The sequence below is a fragment of the Macaca fascicularis genome, chromosome 16 (assembly GCF_037993035.2).
Source record: "Macaca fascicularis isolate 582-1 chromosome 16, T2T-MFA8v1.1".
NCBI lineage: Eukaryota > Metazoa > Chordata > Mammalia > Primates > Cercopithecidae > Macaca > Macaca fascicularis.
This window is the reverse complement of record NC_088390.1, coordinates 49,045,483-49,068,445: the sequence shown is the minus strand read 5'-3', so window position 1 is coordinate 49,068,445 and position 22,963 is coordinate 49,045,483. Positions and strand designations below refer to the sequence as shown.

At 49.8% G+C, this 22,963-nt stretch overlaps 1 protein-coding gene across 39 annotated transcripts in view; it reads left to right on the top strand.

Moving 5' to 3' along the window:
* The window catches only part of MSI2 (musashi RNA binding protein 2), a 432,504-nt gene that overhangs the window by 394,521 nt on the left and 15,020 nt on the right, over positions 1 to 22,963 (top strand). For 19 of the 39 annotated variants that reach the window (XM_045376050.3, XM_045376048.3, XM_074019239.1 and 16 more), the window contains one exon: positions 5,355 to 5,417. The exons of 3 other annotated variants lie outside the window; for them this stretch is intronic. In XM_045376050.3, coding sequence (XP_045231985.1) covers positions 5,355 to 5,417 — 63 coding nt within the window. Of the gene's footprint in view, positions 1 to 3,901; positions 3,926 to 5,354; positions 5,418 to 8,954; positions 9,005 to 22,963 lie in introns of all 39 variants that reach the window. 17 more of the 39 variants (XM_074019221.1, XM_045376057.3, XM_074019215.1 and 14 more) reach the window with 3 other exon arrangements.

The following is a 22,963-nucleotide window of genomic DNA, read 5'->3' as shown; positions in this document are numbered from 1 at the left end:
TTTGAGATGGAGTCTCGCTCTGTTGCCCAGGCTGGAGTGCAGTGGTGCAGTCTTGGCTCACTGTAACCTCTGCCAGGTTCAAGCGATTCTCGTGCCTCTGCCTCCCAAATAGCTGGAATTACAGACATGTGCCACCATGCCCGGCTAATTTTTGTATTTTTAGTAGAGATGGGGTTTCACTATGTTGGCCAGGCTGGTCTTGAACTCCCAGCCTTGGGTGATCTGCCCACCTCAGGCTCCCAAAGTGCTAGGATTACAGGCGTGAGCCACTGCACCTGGCCAAAGAGTGTTTGTTTGTTTGTTTGTTTGAGAGAGTCTTGCTCTGTCACCCAGGCTGGAGTGCAGTGGCGCGATCTCGGCTCACTGCAACCTCCACCTCCCCGGTTCAAGCGATTCTCATGCCTCAGCCTCCTAAGAAGCTGGAATTATAAGCATGTGCCACCACGTCTGACTAATTTTTGTATTTTATTTTATTTTATTTTTTGTAGTGACAGGGTTTTACCATGTTGGCCAGGCTGGTCTCGAACTCCTGACCTCAAGTTATCCGCCCACCTTGGCCTCCCAAAGTGCTGGGATTACAGGCATGAGCCACCACGCTCTCACCAATTAGGCTTACTCACTGCCAGGCATTCATCTAAGCACTTTGCATATATTAATCCTGCACTAAAACGGTCATCTCCTTTACAGTTGGTGACATCAAGGCAAAGAGAGCATAAGCATCTTGCCCAAAGTCACACAGCTAGTAAGTGACTGAGCCAGACATCGAACCCAGACAGGCTCCAAGTCTGTGTGCTCTGCTGTTTGCTGTGCTGCCCTGCCTCAGGAGGAGGAGTCTGGTGGCCCCTTCACACATTGGCCAGGGAAGCTATGTTGAGGAGGGACGCCCCCCTTCGCTACATTTCCAGCAGTGGAGGGGTGATCATTTCCCACTCTGAGCAGTGGGGTGCTGGGCAGCTGTGGGCACCTGTGGAACAAGGAGCTCTGCCACGTCTTTGCTTGGCCCGAGGCCCTGTGAAGAAGCCTTGAGTCCTGCCAGGACACCTGCCTGGTTCCCTGCAGTCTTCCCACCAGCACCCTCTGCTGAGACAGTCCCCTACTTGATAACCCAGCCCCTGGTTTCCCAAGGAAGTAGCCTGTCCCAGGTGACCCTTGCCTCCTCAGAGCCTGAGGAGAAATGCCGAAGACAGGGCCACGAGGCCACTCTGCCAGGCTTCTCTCCCCTGTACTTCCCAGCCCTCCCAGGTCCAGCCCCAGAGGGTCGTATCCACCAGGGACCGCCCGGTCCTCAGGTGCCTCCTGTGTCCTACGAAGGGCCTGTCCTGGAGACTGCCTGTGCCCTCTGTCACCACAGCCTTAGGCTCAGGCCACCAGGATGCTGCTTTGTTCTCCAGCAGCCCCAGCTGGGGTGGCCCTAGTCCACCCAACACATGCACAACACACGTGTACTCAACACACACATCTACATGCACCCAACACATGTACACAATACATACACTCAACATGCAACACATACACAATACATACATACACTTAACACACATCCACATACACTCAACACACAACACACACACGCAATACGTACATACACTCAACACACACACACAATATGTACATATACTCAACACACATCCACATACACCCAACACATGTACACAATACATACACTGAACAAACACAACACACACACAACACATACATACATACATACACTCAACACACAACACACACACGCAATACGTACATACACTCAACACACACACACAATATGTACATATACTCAACACACATCCACATACACCCAACACATGTACACAATACATACACTGAACAAACACAACACACACACAACACATACATACATACATATACTCAACACACATCCACATACACCCAACACATATACACAACACATAGCACACATGTATTCAACACACACATCTACATACACCCAACACATGTACACAATACATATACTCAACACACAACACACACACCCAATACATACATACACTCAACACACATCCACATACACCCAACACATGTACACAATACATATACTCAACACAACACACACAATACATACATACACTCAACACATCCACATACACCCAACATGTATACACAGTACATACACTCAACACACACACACAATACACACCTACACTCGACACATATCCACACACTCCCAACATGTACACAATACATACACTCAACACAACACACACACAATACCTACATACACTCAACACACATCCACATATACCCAACACATGTACACAATACATACACTCAACACACAACACACACCCAATACATACATACACTCAACACACATCCACATACGCCCAACACATATACACAATACATTCAACACACAACACACACACTATATACATACACTCAACACACAACACACACACCTAGTACATACATATACTTAACACACATCCACATACACCCAACACATGTACACAATACATACACTCAACAAAACACACACAACACATACATATACTCAACAAACACATCCACATACACCCAACACATGTACACAATACATATACTCAACAAACACAACACACAACACATACATATACTCAACATACATACAGATATACCCAACACATATGCACAACACATAACACACATGTACTCAATGCACACATCCATACACCCAACACATGTACACAACACGTTCAACACACCCAACACATACATCCAATACATACATACACTCAACACACACATCCACATACACCCAACACACATACACCCAACAAACCCACATTACACACACACCTGACACACATACACTTAACATATACACACCCAACACACACACCCCTTGTATCTGTGCTTGCCCATCTCCCACAAGCCCAGCCACCAAGAAGAGACCTGACTGTGGGAACTCAGTATCAGGGGCCTGTCTGCCAGGTCATATGGAAAACATATTTGGCAGGTGAGGGTTGACTGGTGAGGCTGGACGGCCTAATAGAACAGGAAGGGGATGATGAGGAGCAGGTGAAGGGGGCCAGGAGGACCGCTGTACAGGATGCTGGTGCAAGCTCCGTCCCCTCCCCACCAGGAGGCTCCCAAGGGGCTAGGCCAGGTGTCGGCATGGCCCTGGTGTTTCAGATGGAGGGCACAGAGGCAGTGGGGGTGGTGACTATGGAGCTGCTGCCCGTGCTGTGTGAGGGATAGACCGGGCAGCCCTGCTTCTTCAGCCCCTCTTCTCACACCCTCCGTCTCCAGGGTGGAGATAAAATTCCAGCCCTCAGCAACGTCTGATGCTCCACCTCCAGCAGGAGCCTTTATCTGAGATTAAGGATAATGGATTTCCTTTCTTGGATAAGTATTTTTTTCTTCCTCTTTCAGACTTTTTGTCCAAAATGCACTCAATTCCAGAAAATGGACCTTTTTTTAACAAGTCTTTTTATTGACTACACTCCCCTCCCCACTTCGTTCCTCCTTCCCCCTCCCCCAAGTCTTTCCGTGCTTCAGAGGAAACCTGCTGTTTTAAGTGCACGGTAAGGAGTGCAAAGGAATGACTCGCCTGCATCCTCTCCCTCCAGCGTCCCCTGGGCCTTGCTCTTACAGCAGCAGAAGCCTCGGTGTCCTGGGGGTTGGGACAGAGAGAAATAACTTGACTTCTTCCTTATTTTTCTTCAGCAATTTCTGCCAGGACCCTCATCTTCAGAAATCTAGATCCTGCCTGGAAGAAATGGGGAGAGGACTTGGTTGGGGGTCCCTTCCTTGGTCTCCCTCTGGGTTCATTGCTGCCTTCTGGGGAAGGGAGGGCCTCCAGTCACCATGCATGGTCTCCATGGGCGCTTGGAGACCTGCAGCCAGGGACAACCGTACATTTATTTCACCTGGATCTTTCTTTTTCCCCCTTCAACAGCCCTATTACCATATTTAAATGCAAGTATGTCTCTTTTCATTGACATTTTAAGTAGCTTAGCCTGACCTTTTTAGAGTAGCATGTTCCCCTTTGAACTTCTTTCCCTTCAGTAGTACCGTGTAGCTAGGACAATAGTCTTAGAGTTTAGTGGGCTTCTAGTTCGCTCTGTTTGGGGGAGCTTTGTCTCTGCTTTCTTCCCTCCTCTGCTCCCTGCCCTTGACGGTGCATGTCTTCCTCTCGTCCTGTAGAAATTCCTTGTTTAAAAGGCTCAGTGGCTAAAGTTGAGCAGCCCTGCTGGGGGCTGTTGATTCAGTTTGCGGCTGACTTCTGGCACATCATTTAAAACCACAGTCATTGGAAATGGGTCTTGGGGTCAGGCCTCCAAGCATCTGCCTGGATGGCAGAGGATGTTTGTCTTTATATGTATGGGAGTGTATCTGTGTGTGTCCCAGCGCGAGGCTGTGTGTGCACGTGCTGGTGGCTGAGAGAAGCCCGGGAGAGGGGGGACTTGGCATACTTCATCTGGAATCTGCAGCTACAAGAAGTTACCTTGGCCCTTCTGACTATTGTTCCCATTGCTGGGACAGCCTTGCTGCCTGGTGCATTTTTAGATAGCATAAAGCCTTGATCAAGAAGAACTCCAGGGACCCCTAGGAAACCCTCTAGTGCCAGTTTCATCTGGTCCATGGGGCTCAGACCAAAGAGCCACATCTAAATTCCCACAATTGCCTCAGGAGGTTGAAACACTGAGAGACCAAATAAAGCCATAGGGCTCACTCCACATAGACCCCTGCAGCCCCGCGCTCCCTTTCCCGTCTGGCTCCATGTGTATGCAATCACCTGGGACCCCCAAATGCTTCACCCTTGGGCCTGGGATTGTGATGCTGCTGACTTGATGTTTTGACAAAAGTCTGGAGTTAAAAAGGCCACGCTAACCTGCAGAGCCTTCAGAGAACAGCTGGAATTAAGCCAGCTCCTGGCCAAGGTGCCTGCTCTGTCAAGAGGCCGTCCCAAGTGCCTCCTGCCTGTGGCACGGGGCTAACCACTCTGCCACAATCTCTGCAAGGAGCGGTGGGCCAGCCCAGCCATGCTCAGTGCTACTGAACACAACGCCAGGGGAGCCACCGTGTGTCAATGCAGGGTCAACAGGGAGCTCAACCCCGCTTCTCAAGAAAAAAATTCCTCCTACAATTCTTGAATTATTGTTGTAGGCCTTCTAGAACCAGCTTCTGGGGTGACAAATGGGTGAGAATCAAATGCACCTAAAGATGTTGTGCCTTCTAGAAGCCTGACAGCCACTACTCTGTGTCCCTTTCAAAAGATGCCCTGTGAAAATCCCTTCCCACTCCTGTCTTTGTGTGGAGGGCGGGGGTTGTGTGGCCCGTGACCTAGGTCTGTGCCTGGCCCTTTCAAGGATTCCTCCGTGACACAGGCTCCTCTCTCTCCTGGCCAGGCTTCCCAGCAGCGGCTTACGGACCAGTGGCAGCAGCGGCGGTGGCGGCAGCAAGAGGATCAGGTAGGAAGGTGTATGGGACAGGCGACTCCCAGGCATGCCCCCAGTGTGCAGGGGGAGGTCAAGGCCCTGTCAGATCTGTGTGGCTGCATCTGTCCAACACCACTCTCACCACAGCCCCGGGGAGGGGGTGGACAGGGAGGCGCGGGCAAGGCCTGGCCACCCAGGGCACTTGTAGTGGGGTCAGTCACAGTCATGGGACTGCAAACCAAAGGCAGATTATTATTCTCTGTTAGAAAAAAAAAAAAAAAAACCTGAGTTTCTTTTTGACTTTGACCGTCCCGTCACCTGACAACTAGCTTCAGGTACCTGTGGTCATTTCCCTCCTTGGCTTTTGCTAATTCAATAGGCTCCCTTCCTTGGGTCCCTGAGCCAGCCAGAGAAATGCTAGGCTGTCCCCTGGGTCCCTGCTGCACTGGCAGGTGGGCTTGCTGGATGCTGGCTAAACCCCCAGAGCCCCTGAAAGCAGCCATAGGGCCAGCACTGAGCCTCAGTAAATGAAGCTGCTGTTTCCGGAGCCGCTGTGCCTCCCAGACTCTTCTTAGCCAGACTCCTCAGCTCCAGCTGCCAAGGGAATTGGGCCTTCTGTCCCGTGAGGTTGCTCCAGCCTTCGGTCTCCAAAGCCAACCTTTTAGATGCCTGGAACCCCTCAAGTGACATGGGAACACTATCCCAGCATTACCATGGGGTCAGGCCAGAGCTGGGACATGTCCAGGATGTCCGGGGTCCCTTTTGTCCCTCTCCCCAAAATGCTTTCTGCCTTTCCAGGCGAGCAGGGCTTCCGCTGTGCACTGGGCTCCCTCCGTACCCCTGCTCCCTGAACTGAGTGGTCATGGTTTGCAGCTCTTGCCCCCTACGCCCCACGGACAGGGCTCTGGAGCACCCAGGGAAGCACCTCGTTTGATGTCACAGGGCTCTGAGGAGGGTGGGGCTGGGCAGGGTGGGGGGCTGGTGAAGGTACCAGGAAATAGAGCATTAAAAGCCCAGAGGGCAAATGCCAAGAACCCACACCCTGGGTGATGAAAAGTTGGCACAGTGAGGCCCATTAGAAAACTTCAGTAAAAATCCGTTCCATGCAAACTGGCACTGCCTCGAGCTACAAAGGACCCACTCCCCCGAATCATCCACTGGGGTTTTGTTTGGAGGGGGCTAGGGAGTTCTCAGGGGTTGCCGAGGGGCAGTTTGCCAGAGAGCTGGCAAGTGGGCAGACTGGCAGGCAGGTCCAGAGAGTGGGGCCCCCTGCCTGAGCTTCTGCTCACCACAGCCAGTGTCCAAAGGCCCCACCTGCCCTCTGGCCAGTGTCCCTTGGTCCCCCCAGCCCTGGGCCCTGGGGGCGGGGTGCACAGCTGCCTCGTGTCTCCCTGTGCCATTTAGTTTTTTAACTTGAGTGCTTTTTGATATCATTATAAACAAGCCTCGGCCCTACCTGTGCCTGGGGTTGGGGAAAAGATAAAAGAAAACTCTTGAGATTTTTGAGTGTTGTTGGTTGTTGTTTTCTCCGTTCAGTTTCTTTCTTTTTATAACTTGGATTATGAAACTAAACTTTAACCCAAAATTAACCCTGCCTCTCTCCCCACCCCACCCCGTTCTCCTTGACTTCATGGCAAGTTTAAAGGGCAGCATGGGGTTCTTTATGAATCTGAGAGCCGTAGTCGTCTCCCACGGTCTGTGCCCGCTTCTGCCACCCCACCCTCTCATGGACCCCCAGAGCCAGGCGGGAGTCCCACCCATCCCTCTAACCCCTAACCCCCAAGGTCATCTCCAGCCACACATTTTTTTTTTTTTCAGGATCAATGGTGTTTGATTTGTAGCCATTTCCATCGGGAGCAAAGTCTCTCCCAGCCCATTCTAGGTCAGCCATGCTCATCGCTGCACTGTTAGTGAACTGTATTCAGGAGTGTGCTCCCAGACCACCTGCCCACACCAGCCTGGGTTAGTGCAAGGAGTAAATCCTCAACTCCGAGGTGCCTGCCCTGCCCCACAGGGTGCAGGGTCAGCCTAGAAGCTACAGGGCAACCCCACAGTGCTGCCGGGCACGGGTGTCAGGGGCTTGGGATGTGCCCAAGGGCAATGACTAGACTGTATCCACCATAGTGAGAGCACTGCCTAGGCAGGAAGACACCTGCCTGTTTGTAGCCAGGTTACCCTAGTTCCTCAGCCCCACTTTGGACCTGAAACAGGGTTACAGGTTTGGGAAAGGAAGCACTCTGCCTTTCTTTCTTTTAACGCATTCTGCCAGTAAGGGGACTGTTACCTCACTCCCTCTAGAAAATGCTCGGGAAGCCAAGCCTAATGGGAGGGCCAATTATTTACCTGTGAGTGGCCTCTCAGTGGCAAAAGCTCGTTGCTCTGAATTTCAAGGGACCACACAGACTCACTTGGGTGTATGCATCAATCTGGGCCACAGAGGGCTTACTGGGTGTTGATGGCCTAGTTTCACCTTCCCCAGCTCCTGAAGCCCTGCCTTACCCACCCCAGTTCCTCCCCAGGGGAAAAGGATGCTCCTGCAGCCTCAACTACTGCAGGTCGGCACAAGCTCAACTGCATTCCCTTATAGGGAAACACAGGGAGACATTCAGGGAGGGTCTGTTGAGTACCTACCCTGAACTTGGTACCGTGCTAAACCCGGCAGGCAACTCCAAACAGTAGGAGACGTGGCCTCCGCTCCCCGCGGTTCTCAGGCTTTGTTCAGGGATCAGACATCATCCTATGGAGGGCCCTTTTTTTGTCTTTGATTTTTGTCTAGCTCCAATGTTTGAGTTTTTTTTTTTTTTTCCTTCTATTATGACTTATAGGGGGAGCTTCCTGAGGTGAGAAGCACTTGCTGAGGGCCGTGGGGTGGAGGCAGCTTCGTTTTTGCTCAGGGTAGCAACTTGGAACCGTCAGGGCTATGGTGTCAGGGTAGGAGGTCCGGCGGGGGGAGCCTTGAGGTCTGTGCCCACCTCAGCCAACTCCTCTGGGCCAGCCTGCCCCCCTGTTCCTAATTCCCCCAGGACCTGAGGTGAGCAGGGCTCAGGCGACCCCACCAGGTGAGGTCCCTGCCAACTCCTAGATAACTTCACTATCAGTGGTCACTTTTCTTTTCCCTTCACCTGGTAGTTTGAAATGTCATCTTTTCTTGTGCTCAGTCGAGAGTTTGTTTGTTTATTTTGATCGTATTCATTCAGTTCCAGTGGCCCCATCCTGTCCCACCCAAACCTCAATTCAGTTCCACAGAAGCCTCCCCTGACAGTTGAGGGAAGTGGTTTGGATATTCAGGGTATTTTAGTTTGGGGTGACATTATGGGTGGGTCCGTGTATCAATCTTAGAGCTTCTGAGCCCCTGGTGCCACCCCGTCCCACCTCTCCCCACCCACCCAGCCCCAGCCAGGACCCCTTACTGTACTTTATACTTGCCAGCTTTATTCCAATCTAGTAACATGAGCTCCTGATGGTGGTGGTGAGTGTGAGCAGTCATATTTCTGTTGTCTTTTCTCTTGCTTGGTTGGGGCTGCGGTGAGAGTGTCTCTGAGGCATACTTTCCCGCCTCTCTTACGCTAGGATCTGCACACCTCCTCTCAAACACTCTTCTGAGCACGCTCAGCGGGAAGGTTTGTCCACACCTATTAATCCTCTCTCAGTGTCCAGCTTCCTGTTAGTACCAGCTGGTTTGCATGTTTTTGCTTGTTCAGATGAAACAGTTCAAGAAACAAACTCATATCCAACTCTCAAGAAATGTCTTTTTTTGTACACTTTCGTTTTTGATTTTTTTTTTTATTAGTTACAACTCCAAAACACCTGTTGTCCAGTAAAACATTTCACACCTCCCCTGCCTGTTCTTAGATTGTATGTATCTGTGGGACTGAACTAAATGCATGCACTGTAGTAGATGTACTGGTAGCCGTAGCTGTAGTTGTAGTACATGCATTGTTGAGTTGATATTACAGGGTCTTTGACGGCTCGGCACAGCACAGCCGTCTGAAGGATAGTGCGGGGACCAGGAAGAGAAGGGGCTCCATATTTTCAATGTTTCCAAGGGGCTTGGATCCATGTTCTCACCATCAGCCACCACCACCTCCCCTCACACTCCCCGCTCCCCCGGTCCAGAACTGGGTCACCACCCTCAGCTCTAGCCTTCCCCACTGAGATCTCTGTTGATATTGTCCAATTATAGTACAAAAATGGAACCAGGATTGGAAGGAGTCTTAAAGGTCTTCCTTGTTCTTGTCTTTCTCATACTATTCTTGAACAGAGCAGATCTTTTTTCATTTCTTAAGGCCTACCAGCAAGACTCCTTCGAGCCCCTCTACTCCTTGAGTCCTTTGGCAGGTCACAGCCAGCCCTTCAGGGATACAGGTCTATGTGGCAGCCCTGTCTCTATGGATTACTTCTTGGGGTGGAGGGGAAATGAGACACGGTAAGGAAGGGTTTGAGATCTTGAGATCCTTGGTCTGCAGACAGGGAATGCACTTGGTCCTAGTGAATCATTGCCATTTGTTTTTAAGGTTGGTGAAGTTTAAGTAGGGTAAGAGTGGTGACATTCTTAGCATGGAGGTGACTGGCACAGTTTCATGGAGACAGGAAGGGAGGTGTGCTTGGAACATCCAAGAGGAACCACCCCCAGTTTCCTCCAACTCCCCAGGAAGGCTCCCTAAAGGGGAAAGGAGCAGTCCTGCAGCCTGTGCCCTTAGAACAGGAGCACATGCAGCCAGTTTGGACACACTATCTTCCCTACATTTGTGGTGACAAGCCATAAGGGAGTGCCAGAGGTCTCTCAGACCTTTTGGAGGTGTCCCCACCCCTTACATGTTGACGCCGAGTGAGTAGTGCCTGCCTCCTGGAACCTGCTCTTTCAGTCAGGGTGTGGTGGCTCTGCCCAATGCTGCAAGAGCATTGATGGAACACAGGTGGGATCTGAACCTTCAGGGTGCAGGTTATCTACTGTGGGAGACAGAAGCCCAGGAAAACGTCAGAATCCATAAAGTCCCCTGAGAGAATGCGTAGAGATAAAGCAAAATGGTAGTGCTGTGGAAAGAGTCTACCAAGTTGTGGAAATTGGTGGCAGAATCGGAATGAACAAGGATTGAATGTGAGTTAGGCCAGTCTGCCCCCAAACAGAATGAGGGCACCAAGGCCCAGGAAGATAAATCTGGAAGGAGCTGTTCTTCTAGCTTGGCCTGCATGGGGGTGCGGGTGGGGGAGGTACACAGGGAGATGGCTGGAACTGTCAGGCTTCAGGGCTGCTGAAGCTGCAAATTGACCTGAGGCTGGGGAGTAAGAGAAAAGGGTAGGGACAGAAGGCAGGGAGAGCAGAAAATCCCCTCCCACTGGCCTAAATCCCAGGTCTGGTTCTGCTAGGAAAATGGCTTTGCTGCCCTGTGGCTGGAAATTCTAAGAGCTCCAGTTCCAGTTGGTAAAATGAGCAAAAGTAAAATGCAAGTCAGGGGATGGAATAAATAGTTTAACTTGAACCAGAAAAGAAATTGCTTTAGGGAGGAGAATAGATCTCAAGAAGTAGTCATGCCCATCCCAATCTCCCTTCAAGATGTTTTCTGTGTTCCTGCTGCAAGCCTCTGCCTTATATATGTTAGGGGCTGGGGGACATGAAAGATAGTATCCGACATATACTCTTCCACTTGCTGGAGGGATCCTGGAGCTATTTGGGTCAGTTGCACCATAAGCTTTAGGGTTCCCAGGTATTGCTTTCAACATGTATTAAGGATTTGTTTTGTGCCAAGCACCAAGGAATATAAAGGCAGATGGCACTTGTAGCCTTTGGTGGCCTGAGACTCTAGTCCTGTCCTCTGAAAGTCCGTGTTTCCCACAATGCACTGTTTCTGGCCTGAGAATGACCACTGTCAGCTTCATTTAAAAAAGGAAAATGGATCAATGTGTGCCTTCATTTCTGAAGAGGGCTTTCCTGCGCTTCCATGAGCAAGATCCATGGCGGGGCGGAGCGGGAGATGCAGTGCAGCCATCTCTGCTTTCTCACCCAGCCTCCCTGTGCTAGCAGCAAGCATCCTCTGGGGGCTGTGAACCCAAGATGGTCCATCTGTGGGTAAGGTCATGGGGACACCCTTGTGCTAAGATAAAGCCACATCTGTGGCCATGGAATAGAGCCAGTAGTGGCCCAGGGGGAGAACAAATCTCTGACCCATTAGGGCCAACCACCACAACCAGCCAGACTTACCAAAGGATCTTACCTGAACACACGTCTCTCAGTCCACTGCTGTGTGTTCTGGTGATGGACACCTCGTTTCCCAGTTTGTCATTAAAATGTTCATTTCTGGGACAGCCAGGACTTTTCACCATAAAGAGTCCAGCATTGGATTTCAGTAACCCCAGTGAATTTATAATAATGCTCAGAGCTGCCCGCTGCTGACCTCAGCTTCATTCATTTTCCAAGGGCTTTCAGACCAACCCTGTTGAGGATAAAATACATCAGCTCTAATCAATAATTTTGTAATAGAAATACTGTGCACTTGATAAATCAACTCTAGTGCAATTAGTGACTAGCCTTGAAGCCCAGACCTAAGTATAAGTTAATCCTAAAGTGAATGGAGTGGGGGAATGTTAATGGTCTTTTAAATCAGTGGAATTATTTTCAGTGGTTGACACATCTCTGCCTGCCCCCTGAGCTGGTTGGTCGTTGCTCTTGTGTCGGCTCAGGAGCTCAGGCCCAGCTGTCTGGAGCAGGGGTGGAAAGTGTGGTGGTGTCCTTGGTAGCTCCATAAGGGCATGTAGAGCACAACAGAGAGGGGCCTAGAGACCCGCTCCTTGCACCCTGGGCTGGGTGGGGGTACTGCAGGGTCGAGGAAGCCCCTAAAGCTGGTCAACCTGTGGGTTGGTGAGAGTCATCCAGGGAGCATGTGCCCAGGTGTATCATTCATGGTTGCTTGTGTTTTGCTGAGGTTTTTTTATTTGGATGGTTGGTTGGTTGGTTTGTTGTTGTTTTGAGACAGACTCTCACATGTTGCCCAGGCTGGAGTGAAATACAGTCTTGAACTCCTGAGCTCAAGTGAACCTCTTTCCTCAGCCTCCCAAGTAGTTGCAACTGTAGGTTCATACTACCGTGCCCGGCTTTGGTTTTTTTGTTTGTTTGTTTTTTGGTCTTTTGCTTGTTTGTTTGTTTTTGTTTTTGGTAGAGACAGGGTCTCACTATATTGCTCAAGCTGATCTCAAAACTCCTGGCCTGAAATGATCCTCCCACCTTGACCTCCCAAAGCACTGGAATTACAGGTGTGAGCCACTGTGCCTGGCCTCTGCAGAGTTTTGACGTTCAGATATACACCATGATGTATATTACCATAGCCACCCTGTGAGACAGTCAGGAAGGCAGAAGTTTGTGGCCTGGTTTACAAGCATGTTTTTGTTTTGTTTTTGTGAGAAAGCTGGGCTACAGAATGGCTACGTGACTTATTTTAAATCACACACCTGGTTACCTGGGGAGCAAGGCTTTGGTAAAAGGTGAAGAATCCTGGACTTGAACCCAGGTCTTTGGCCCCCTTAAGTAGCCCTCTGGAGAAGCCATGTTTTTTATGAGGGACACACCTGCCCCCCAGGACACCGGGCACAAGCAGGAATAAAGACCGTGTAGGGATAGCCCAAGTAGCCTCAGCTTCCAGCTCTATATAGGCCAAGCACTCAGGCTCTGGCCTAAAACCTCATAGTCTGATCTTTCAGATGTAGATTTCAGAACTGGACCTAGGGGACATCTGCCATGGAGTTGAATGTGGCAGATACCTATTAAGTGTGTAACAGTAGTAATTATTGTTATATGTGGTAGGTGTGGTAGGTACTGTCCTAAGCCTGATTCAAGGGTGCTTTTCACTGTATCAGAAACCTCCCAACACTGATTAAACACTATAGGTTAATGTTACAGGGAATTAAACATTATGGGGGATTTATTGGCTGACATCCTGGAAGCTCCATAGAAGAGTGGGGTTCATGCCTGGATTGTTCGGGGATCTTTTTTCTGCAATTCTCTTAGCTCTGTCCTCCTTCTCATTTCAATACTGTCTTTATATTGGTTTTCCTCATGGTGGCAAAATGATTGCAACAGTTTCTGGCATCATACCATCCTGTCCAGAAGAGGGGAGTCAGATGGTCCAGAATTCTAGGAAAGTCCAGAGCTTTGTGCTGCTTGGCTAAGGCTTGGGTTACAAAACCAGTCACTGAGGGTGGGATCCATCACCCTCTAAGTGGAACGGCTCTTTACACAGTGGGGTAAGGATGGATTCCAAAGGAAAACCTGCGTGCTGATAAGAGGGGAAATGGAAGAATGATGCTGGAGAGACAACCAGTGGATGCCCACTACAGCCCTGGAAGTTCCTGGATAAATACTAAGAGTCTCTATGCCCTTGAAGATCTCCCAACCTTGTGTGGAAACTAATGGGTAATTACAATAGGACTCTGTAAGCCGGGTAACAGAAGCCTATCCAACATACAGAAGTAGCACAGAGGAGGAAGTGGTTAGCTTTGCCTGGGAAGTCAGGGAACGTTTCACAAGGGAGTGAATGTTTCCACTTTTAAAGGACAAGTAGGAGCTCCCCAGGGGGCCAGGGAACATCATGGGCAAAGCCACCAGACCCCAGGACAGTGGAGTGAGGTGGAGGCCCTGCAGATGCTTTATTCCGGCTGGAGAATAAAATGCAACAGGGGAGTAACTGTAGGTAAAGCCAGAGAGCTCGGCAGAATCAGAGCAGGGAACCCTTGGTACTAAGCTAAGAAGACTGGATTTACATGGGCAGGGCCCATGAGACCATGGGAGGCCTGAAACTAGGAACTGACATCAGATTTGTATGTTGGACAAGCTTTGCAAACATTGTCCAGGATGGATTCAAGACGCAGGACTGAGGTGGGAGGACGAGTTACAGATAATTCATGTGCATTCTAAACACTCCATAGATGTTAATATATAGCTGCTCAAGAAGCAGTAGGCCTTTTGCTCTTATCCATAAGATGATTAACTCTGGATCACGCTAGGGGCTGGGGTGGGATGCAGAATAATTCCATGGCATGGTCCTTGCCTTCAGCCAACTTTCAGGCTTCTGGGGAAGACAAAAGTATACAACCAATGTGAGAGCTAGCATTTAATAAGGATAGATTCCTACATGGTCAGAGAGTACCAAGCAGGCAGGAAGCTTGGTGGAGGAGGCAAGACATGACACAGGCCTTGGAGAATTTGGAGTGGGAGCTGTCTGCTAGGCAGGAATATGGGCTTGAAGAGATAGAGACAGTCAAGGTTCTGAGAGATCTTGAAAGCCATGTTGATATAGTCATAGGAGAGAGAGGTTCGTATTCTTCGTGGAAGTGAAGCTCAGTAAGGACAGAGCCATCTAAAGAAGATAAGCCTGGCTGTAGCTCCACAAAGAACAGTCTGACCCCTAATCCTGGGGTCTGGGGCTGGGCTTGTGACCTGGAGCAAGGGGTGTAGAATGAGAAGCATTGAGAAAGCAGACACAGGAGGGCATTCCATGGCAAATCTCTGCCTTAGTTCCCCTATTTTCCTTTGCTTCTGCCAACAAGTTGTTATTTATTCCCTGCTTGGGGCTATTGCTTCCCATTCCTTTGCCCTTGAGGTGGCCACTGTCCCCTTTCTTTCTGCCACTCCACTTCCCTCTGTCCTTGTCTTTGCCCTCTCTGTCAAAATTCGGCTCCAAGTGCCAGGAAGCCATACCTGATTCACCCTACCTGGGGCACCTCCTCCTCTGCTCCATGCCCTCAGTCCTCTTCCTCATCGGTGAGCTCTCCTGAATGAAAGGTGGGATTATGGGTCCTTGGAAGATATTTTGCATATATCCGTGGGTGGCACCTGCTTTCCCCAACAATGCAAACCATCAGGCCTCCCAGAGGCAAAGTCAACCTAGTCCTCATTCTTCATATGGATGAGTAATTACTATGCAATTAGAAAATACAGAAAATAAAGGGGCCCTTTGTTCCTGATTGCTTATTAATATTAATTTTTTAAAAAAGGTCTCCCTTCCCAGCTTGGGATCCTACAGAACAGGAAGCAGACGAATAATGCTTTTGAACAGCTGTGATGGGCTGTTGAAATTAGATCTGTCAGGGGATGAGAACACCACGATGGCAGCCACTCCATGGTATAGGCTAAAAGGGTTCCAGGGAAAGGTATCTTGTAAGTGGTCAATAGAATGCTAGAGACACATCCTAGCCAATTTTAATACAATAATGATAATAGATGTTAATAATGCTAGCTCACATGTATTATGAGTGAGCCAAGTATCGTGTCAAGCCCACCAGCCTTACCCTATTTAATTATCATAACCCTATGAAGTGAGCACTAATCATTCTCATTCCCATTTTAAAGATTTAAACACTGTAGTTTGGAAAGGATAGTAGCTTATCTGAAGTGGCAGAGACAGGATTTGAGCCTAAGCCTGTCGTCATTCTGTGCTCGGATAAGCCACTATCAGCGGACGCTCCATCGCACCAGCCCTGCGATGGCTGAGCCAGGCTCTACAACCTTAAAACAGACACTCAAGAAAAAACCACAGCTGCTCTTAACTCAATTCTCCATTATCCTTGGGGGAGGAGATAACCCCAAATCATTTACGAGTGGCCTCAGGAGGCAGTATAAGTATTTTTTGCACCTGCTCCTGCTGTTGCAGACACTGCCTGGCTTTGGCTGAGATTTCTGATCAGGTTTCTGGTCCCTGAATGCACTCAGACCAATGTCAGACAAAGGAGGCCGCGAGGAGGCGTGGTCGGGTAAGAGGAAGCCAGCCTGAAGAGAATTATTGGAAGGAAACCTTTAGCTGAAACAAGGCTGAGGGAAGTTAGCCAATGCCCAGAAGAAACTAGGCGATGGAGCACGGGCGGGCTTCTCTGGGAAGACAGACGTCCTCTGTAGGGATGAGTCAACATTCTTTCCTGTGGGCTGCGAGGACCGCATCTGGAAGGTCGCTGGGAAGCCCCGCCCGGCCTTACGACTGGGAGGTGATTGGCTGCCCAGTTGCTGGGGCTTTGCTCTGAGCCAGTGGCGGGGGGAGGGGCGGGGCCAAGGCGGGAGCCGCGGGCTTCTTGGCCAACCATCCTGCAGGGAGGCTGGGCACCCGGTACCATGGCAACCGCGAGCAGGGCCTCATTTGTTTTGTAGATGAGTAATTACTACACAATTAGAGAAAGCTAAAAATAAAGGGGCCCTTTGTTCCTGGTTACTTATTAATATTAATAAAATGGTCTGCCCAGGTCTGTGGTAAACATTTGATGCCTGGGTGCCTGTGGCAGAGGCTATATAGCCGGGAAAGGCAGCCCAGCCCCTCTTGCCTCTCTTTCGGAAAGTTATTTCTGACTGTATCCTGGAGAGGGTGGGCTTCTGACCTTGGAGAGAAGAGGAGGGGCTCAGCATGACAGACATGGGATCCAGGATGCCCTGGAGTCGGGGTCAGTCCCTGACTCCGGTGGAAAGGTGGCAGCAGCATCACCATCCTTCAGAGGAAAGACAGACGCACAGCAGCAAAGCAGACACCATGTACCAATGTCAGAGAAGACCCCTAGTCCAGTTTTGCTGTGTCCTTCTGTGTTTTCTGGCTTTGATTGATCAGCTCCAGGTGTGTAAAATAGTCTTTAAGTCTTCAATGGAGGTAGCCCCCAAGACTCCAGTGACTCCCCTCCCATCTGGCTTAAAGGACACATTTTGTTCAGGCTTGGAAATGATCTGCTGGAGGTTTACACTGTTCAGGGTTGTCCCCGTGGCTCCGCATGCCCTGGCCTTCGAAGTTAAAGCAACTGAGAGGCTTGCTTTCTATCCCTTCTGCCTGCTAGGGGGAGAGGTTGCCTTGTTGATTACTCCAGTGAGGATGATTAACAGCTTAAAAAAAAAAATAGAGGCAGCATAACAGCATAGAAGGCAGAGTAGGGAATCAGAAGACTTGGTTCCAGGCCTGCTTCCACCTCTACTAAATGAGGATTTCAGATAAAGGGTCCTTGGGGGCCATTTCAGTTCTACAGCTCTGTTTTGCTGCTGTTTCCAAAGCTCGAAATCCCTTTTCCTTGGAGATAGGAACAGTGACAGTGACAGTGCCTTAAGATCTGAGAAAACAGACCAGGCACAGTGACTCACACCTGTAATCCCAGCACTTTGGGAGGCCCAGGCGGCCGATCACTTGAGGTCAGCAGTTTGAGACCAGCCTGGGCAACATGGTGAAACCCCATCTCTCCTAAAAATACAAAAATCAGCCAGGTGTGGTGGTGTGTGCCTGTAGTCTCAGCTACTTGGGAGACAGGCAGGAGAATTACATGAACCCGGGAGGCCTAGGTTGCAGTGAGCCAAGATTGTGCCACTGTACTCCAGCCTGGGTGACATAGCAAAACTCCCTCTCAAAAAAGGGGGGGGAAAAAAAGAAAAAAGATCTGAGAGAAGTGAGTGGAGAGAAAGCCAAGAGGTTCCAGGTGATAGAAAACTTGGTGGGAATTTGAAAACAGTCAGCCATGAATTGTTTAATGTATGAAGGCAATGGGAGGGACAGAAGCGGTTCCAGAACTGTGTATCATTTTACACATCTGTCCTCAGACTTCCATCCTTGGGTGTGGTTGATTAAATCTTAGGGTTTGATTCTGTGTGGATGGTATTCATGAATAATAGTGGACCTGTAAATAGCTGCTGTCAATGAGCAAATCAACCCAGAGACTGAGGCCAATGCTGTGGCTCTTGAACGTTACTCTCTGTTAGGATCACCCAGGGAGTTTTTAAACTGTGCAGTGGCCAGGCTGCATCACAGACCCATCAAACCAGAATCTAGCAGGCTGAGCCTCAGGCAGGTGCAGTGTGTAACACTGGGCCCAAGTATCTCATGTTCTTGCTGGATGTAAAGCTGCATAACATCTCTGTGGCTGTCACTGGTACCCCAGCCTCCTCTAACTGGGAGGTGGGGAGGTGGAGAGGTGGGGCTGGGATCTCTAGCCTGCTGGCTGCTGTGGAGCCCATGGCTCTCCTGCCTCCATTGGTCTTCCCAGCAGGGTCAGGAAGGCCACCCTCCAGGGTGGACCAAGGGGTTTTTGTCCTCATAGAGGGACCCTCCTGTCTCTCTCGAGGACAGGCCAGTCCTGGCTGAGATTAAGTACATGTACAAATAAAACTAGCAGCCTGCAGCAACCGTAAACAGAGAAGCAGCCACCCTCCTTGACTGACCAATGGGGGCCTTTTGGTAAGGTCGGAGTTTGTTTGTTATTAAAGACCTAATTAGAAACATGAGAGGGAGCTGAATGGCTCTGTGCTTGGCTAATTAGTGACATGTATGCACTTGCTTTGAACTTCAAGGACACAGAACTATTAGTGCTTACATCAAAAATGGATTAGACTCCTGTGCCTTTATAATCATTAAAGAGGAGCTACTCAAGTGGAAAGTCTTTTGTGTGGGTCCTCAAGGGGCTGCCCCTGGGATACCTTCCCCACCCCACCCTGCCCCCTGCCTGCTAGAGCCCCAGCAGTGAGTTTTCTATTAGATATGATTGGGCAATAAATACCGTTCAGCCCTAGGGCATGCGAGCTCCCCAAAGGCCTTGGCTCTCAGCAGAATGGAGTGGTCTTTTAGGATTGAGATCAGCTCTCTGGGTGGCCCCCTGGGTCCAGGCACCTTCCTGGGGTTGGGGAGGGGAGTTCTAGCGAGGGCCCAGGGTTGACCAGGGCTTACTTTCGCTCTGGCAGTGCCCTCTCTGCTTCCAGCCTGACCCCACCAGTACTGCAAGTCTGCTTGTTCTTTGGTCTGTGGCATAGGGGAGAGTGACCTGGTCATCAGGAGAGAGGCAGTCCTGTATCTCTTGGGGCAGTCAGATCCTGACCTCAGGGAACCCCCACCCTGATGGAAGAGATGTTTCCACTGCCAGGGAGCTCCCAATTTGGAAAGGGCAACAGGGTCCATCCCTCAGGAGCTTCTACTCCAAGGTTGGAGAATCTGTTCTGTGTCCTTGAATTTGCAATTTCTCTGGGGCAAAGAAAGATCCAAGTAAACAGAGGAAACCTTGTCAAAGTATAATTCCAGAAGGGACACCTGAGCAGCATAATTCAAAAAGCATGTGCCTTCAAGTTAGAGCCAGATTTGGTCCTGTCTGAGACACTGTGTGGCATTGGACACATTTCCTAGCTGCTCAGACCCTTGGTCTCCTTATCTGTAATGGGGGTTACAAAGCTGCTCTTACAAGATGTTCGGAGCATGAAAAAAGATGGTGTGAAGCACCTACCAACATGCCTAGCAACACGGTAGGGGCTCATAAGTTTGGGTTCCCTTTCCAGCCTCACACCTGCAGAAGCCGCAGCTTCTAGAACTTTGTGCTTCTTGCCTCATTGGTTTTCACCTCCAGGCCCTGTTTTGTCCCTGCTAGTATCAGGCCTAACGGGGCAGAGTGACATCTAATTCTTACACAGCTTCTCATCATGATTGAGAGGACCACGTTAGGCTGCCTCATAAGTCTGTGGTCCTAGCCTTGGATTTCATAGTGTTTTCTGTTAGCAGTAGTCTGTCGTGCAGAAACTGGGCCTGCAGTGAGTGGAATCACTTGTAAGACACAAGGAAGGATCTGAGCCTCCTGGCCAGAGGCAGGCAGGAAGGTGGTTTTCAGGTTGGAAATTGGTGCCCGAGCACACCACAGAGCAGCAACATGAGAGGGTGGCTGGAGATGTGGGGAAAAGCCAAACTGGCTTCTTTTTTGAAAAAAGAGATGAATGTGCTTCAAGGACAGAGGCAGTCACTGGATCAAAGCAAAGCAATGCAAGGCACATTTTCAGGACTGAACTAGTAGAAACTTGGAGCCACCAAACTGTAAGAGAGAATAGGGAGTTGTCTCCGGGCAGCAAACTCCCTGTCTATTTCCTTTGGAGTCTCAGACGTGGGAGGGCTGGATGAGGAAGCAAGGGCTCTGGTATCACCCAACAGGGGCCACCTCTCTGCCTTTTCTCTGCTGAGTGGTGATGGTGGCATCTCGCCTCCCCACAGCTACGTGCCCAGCTGCTGGGTGGCTCAGTGCAGCATGGCATGGGTGCTGCAGGTTCCGAGGAGCCTCCTTGTCTGTTAATCCTTGCAAATTCTAACCTGTGTGGGCCTGGAGTCTGAAGCCAATTAATTTAAGGAAGAGGCAGCAGGATGTTAGTGTTAAGACACCGCCTGCTTCAGCCAAACCATAACATGTGTCTCCCGGGTTGGTTTTCCCTCCTCTTCTGAAGCGCTTTAGAGGCTCAGGGTGAGGTGTTGTTGAAGCATCCGTTCATGGTGGAGAGGGATCAGGAACACCATCCTGCATTTGAGACTTAAAGCCTGGTCTGGTGAAGCCTGGCAGATAGTTCACACAAGCAGGACAAGCCCTGTGCCAATGCCAGGCAGGAGTGACATCTGGTCACTGCACAGGGCCCCAGTGACTGCCTCATGGCCTTTCCCTTCCCGGGGCCCTCTGTGCTTGCCTCCTGGAAACCTGCAAACAAACTCAGTCCCTCAGGGCCCTTAGGGGTTGAGAGAAATGGGAACTGACCTCAACTCCAGAAAGTTCTTTCCTTGGCCTCATGACAAAAGCCTAGTTTCTCTGGCCACAAGGCCACAGCCCATTCAAGGCTGCTCCATCCCCAGAATTTGCACCATGAGCAGACAGCAGTCAACCACTAACAACCATCCTCCCTCACCCACCTTCCCAACCCACCAGCCTAGAACCCGCCCGGCCTGGCCCTTTTGGAGCTTGAGATACACTTACAGAATCAAATCAGGGCTGATAATAAAAACGTATCAGGAGGGCCGGGCATGGTGGCTCACGCCTGTAATCCCAGCACTTTGGGAGGCTGAGGCAGGTGGATCACCTGAGGTCAGGAGTTCGAGACCAGCCTGGCCAACATGGTGAAACGCTGTCTCTACAAAAAATACAAAAATTAGCCAGGTTTGGTGGCATACACCTGTAATCCCAGTTACTCAGAAGGCTGAGGCAGGAAAACCACTTGAACCCAGGAGGCAGAGGTTGCAGTGCGTCAAGAGTGCACCACTGCACCGTTGAGATTATATCTCAACAGAAAATGCATGGTCCTAGCCAGAAAGCCTTTCTCAGATGGGTTGGTTCTGGGTGTTTGGAACTTTCTCCCTACACTGATCTGAATGGTAGTGTGCTTCCCCAGCTTTACCACTCACATGTTATAGGAGAGTTTTAAAACTGGCTAATAATGATACTATCTCCTGAGGGTTTTAGGGGAGTGTGACTTGACCAGAAGCCAAGATCTTTCAACAAAATAATTCACAAGTGTTAAGTGCTCATGTCCATCAGTTCGCTACTTGAGACAGGCCAACATTAACCAGTAGACATTATCAGCACCAACCTCAGTGGTCTGAATCAGGTTAAGTTTTGAGAACAAGCAGAAACTACAACTTATCATAAGACTGGCGCCATTGTCACTGACATTTGGAATGTCTGTGTGATGCTGGCTGTCCTATCAGCCCAGTGCGTGCCCAGACACTCACCATGTGTCCCGTGCAGCATGTAAGAGGAGCCAGGCGACTCCAGATACATCAAGACTAGCATGATGTTGACACCAGGCTGAGTGTGTACCTCTCAGTCATGTATCTGTTTGTATATGCAGACAGTGAAAAAGAAATCCCATCACATCGCTCTGTTAATCCTCCCCCAGTTTTAAAGTGTCTTCCCCCTTCCCTTCTAAAATAGCCTGAATTTCAGCAGAGCTTTTAAAACTATATTGTGTATAAAATTGACTGTCCCTGCATCTGGGTGCCTGAACTGATTTGATTTTAATTTAGCATGTCATACAATTTTCCCAGGTTGGACATCGTTGCTGATCTTCTCTACCAGTCTCTCCTACCTTCAGGCTAAGCTCTAGAAGGAAAGCTTGAGCCAAGGATTGCTGGGACATAGCTGGCCGGGCAGACTCCTGGAGTGTAATCCTACCTTGCTCTGCTCGAGACATGCCAATTCATAACCGAGTATTCTCCTTCCATTATCAGAAATAGATTTTGTCTTTTCATGCTTACCTTTCGCATTTGACCATCTGCAATTATTTACAGTGGGCACTGTTTTCAGAGGACACAGGAAGGAAACTGCAGAATGGGATCCCCAATTCTGTTCCCCAGGAAGGCCTCTGGCTGCCCAGTTGCCGAAATTCAGAGCCCTCCAATAAAGAGTAGCTGGCTGTTCAGAGAGACTCATGCAGGCCCTCACTGTTGACAGCCAACTGGCATTGTGGAGCCAGTGTCCACTAAGGAATGGCAGAAGGTTGCTATTGCTCTTTGGAGAGTATGCTCTCTGATCGGGAACATAGGGCTCCCTGAGAATCCCGAGAGTTCCCCACCTGCCTGGAGGAATTTCTTGCTAATAAGGGAGATAGAGTCCTATGACTGTGGAGTTTTAAATCAAGGCAGATACAAGCATGATATAGACAAGATGAAGGCAGAAGTGAATGTTGGAGGGTGTGATAACTTTATTTAGTTTCTTTAAATTTCTCTAAAACAAAAACTCCTAAAAATTCAGCATGATGAATTAACACAGCCTCTGCCCTCACAGACTATTACACAGGCTTATGACCGCTCCTGTTCTCAGTCCTCCATCCTGTCAGGACTGGGGGTTGG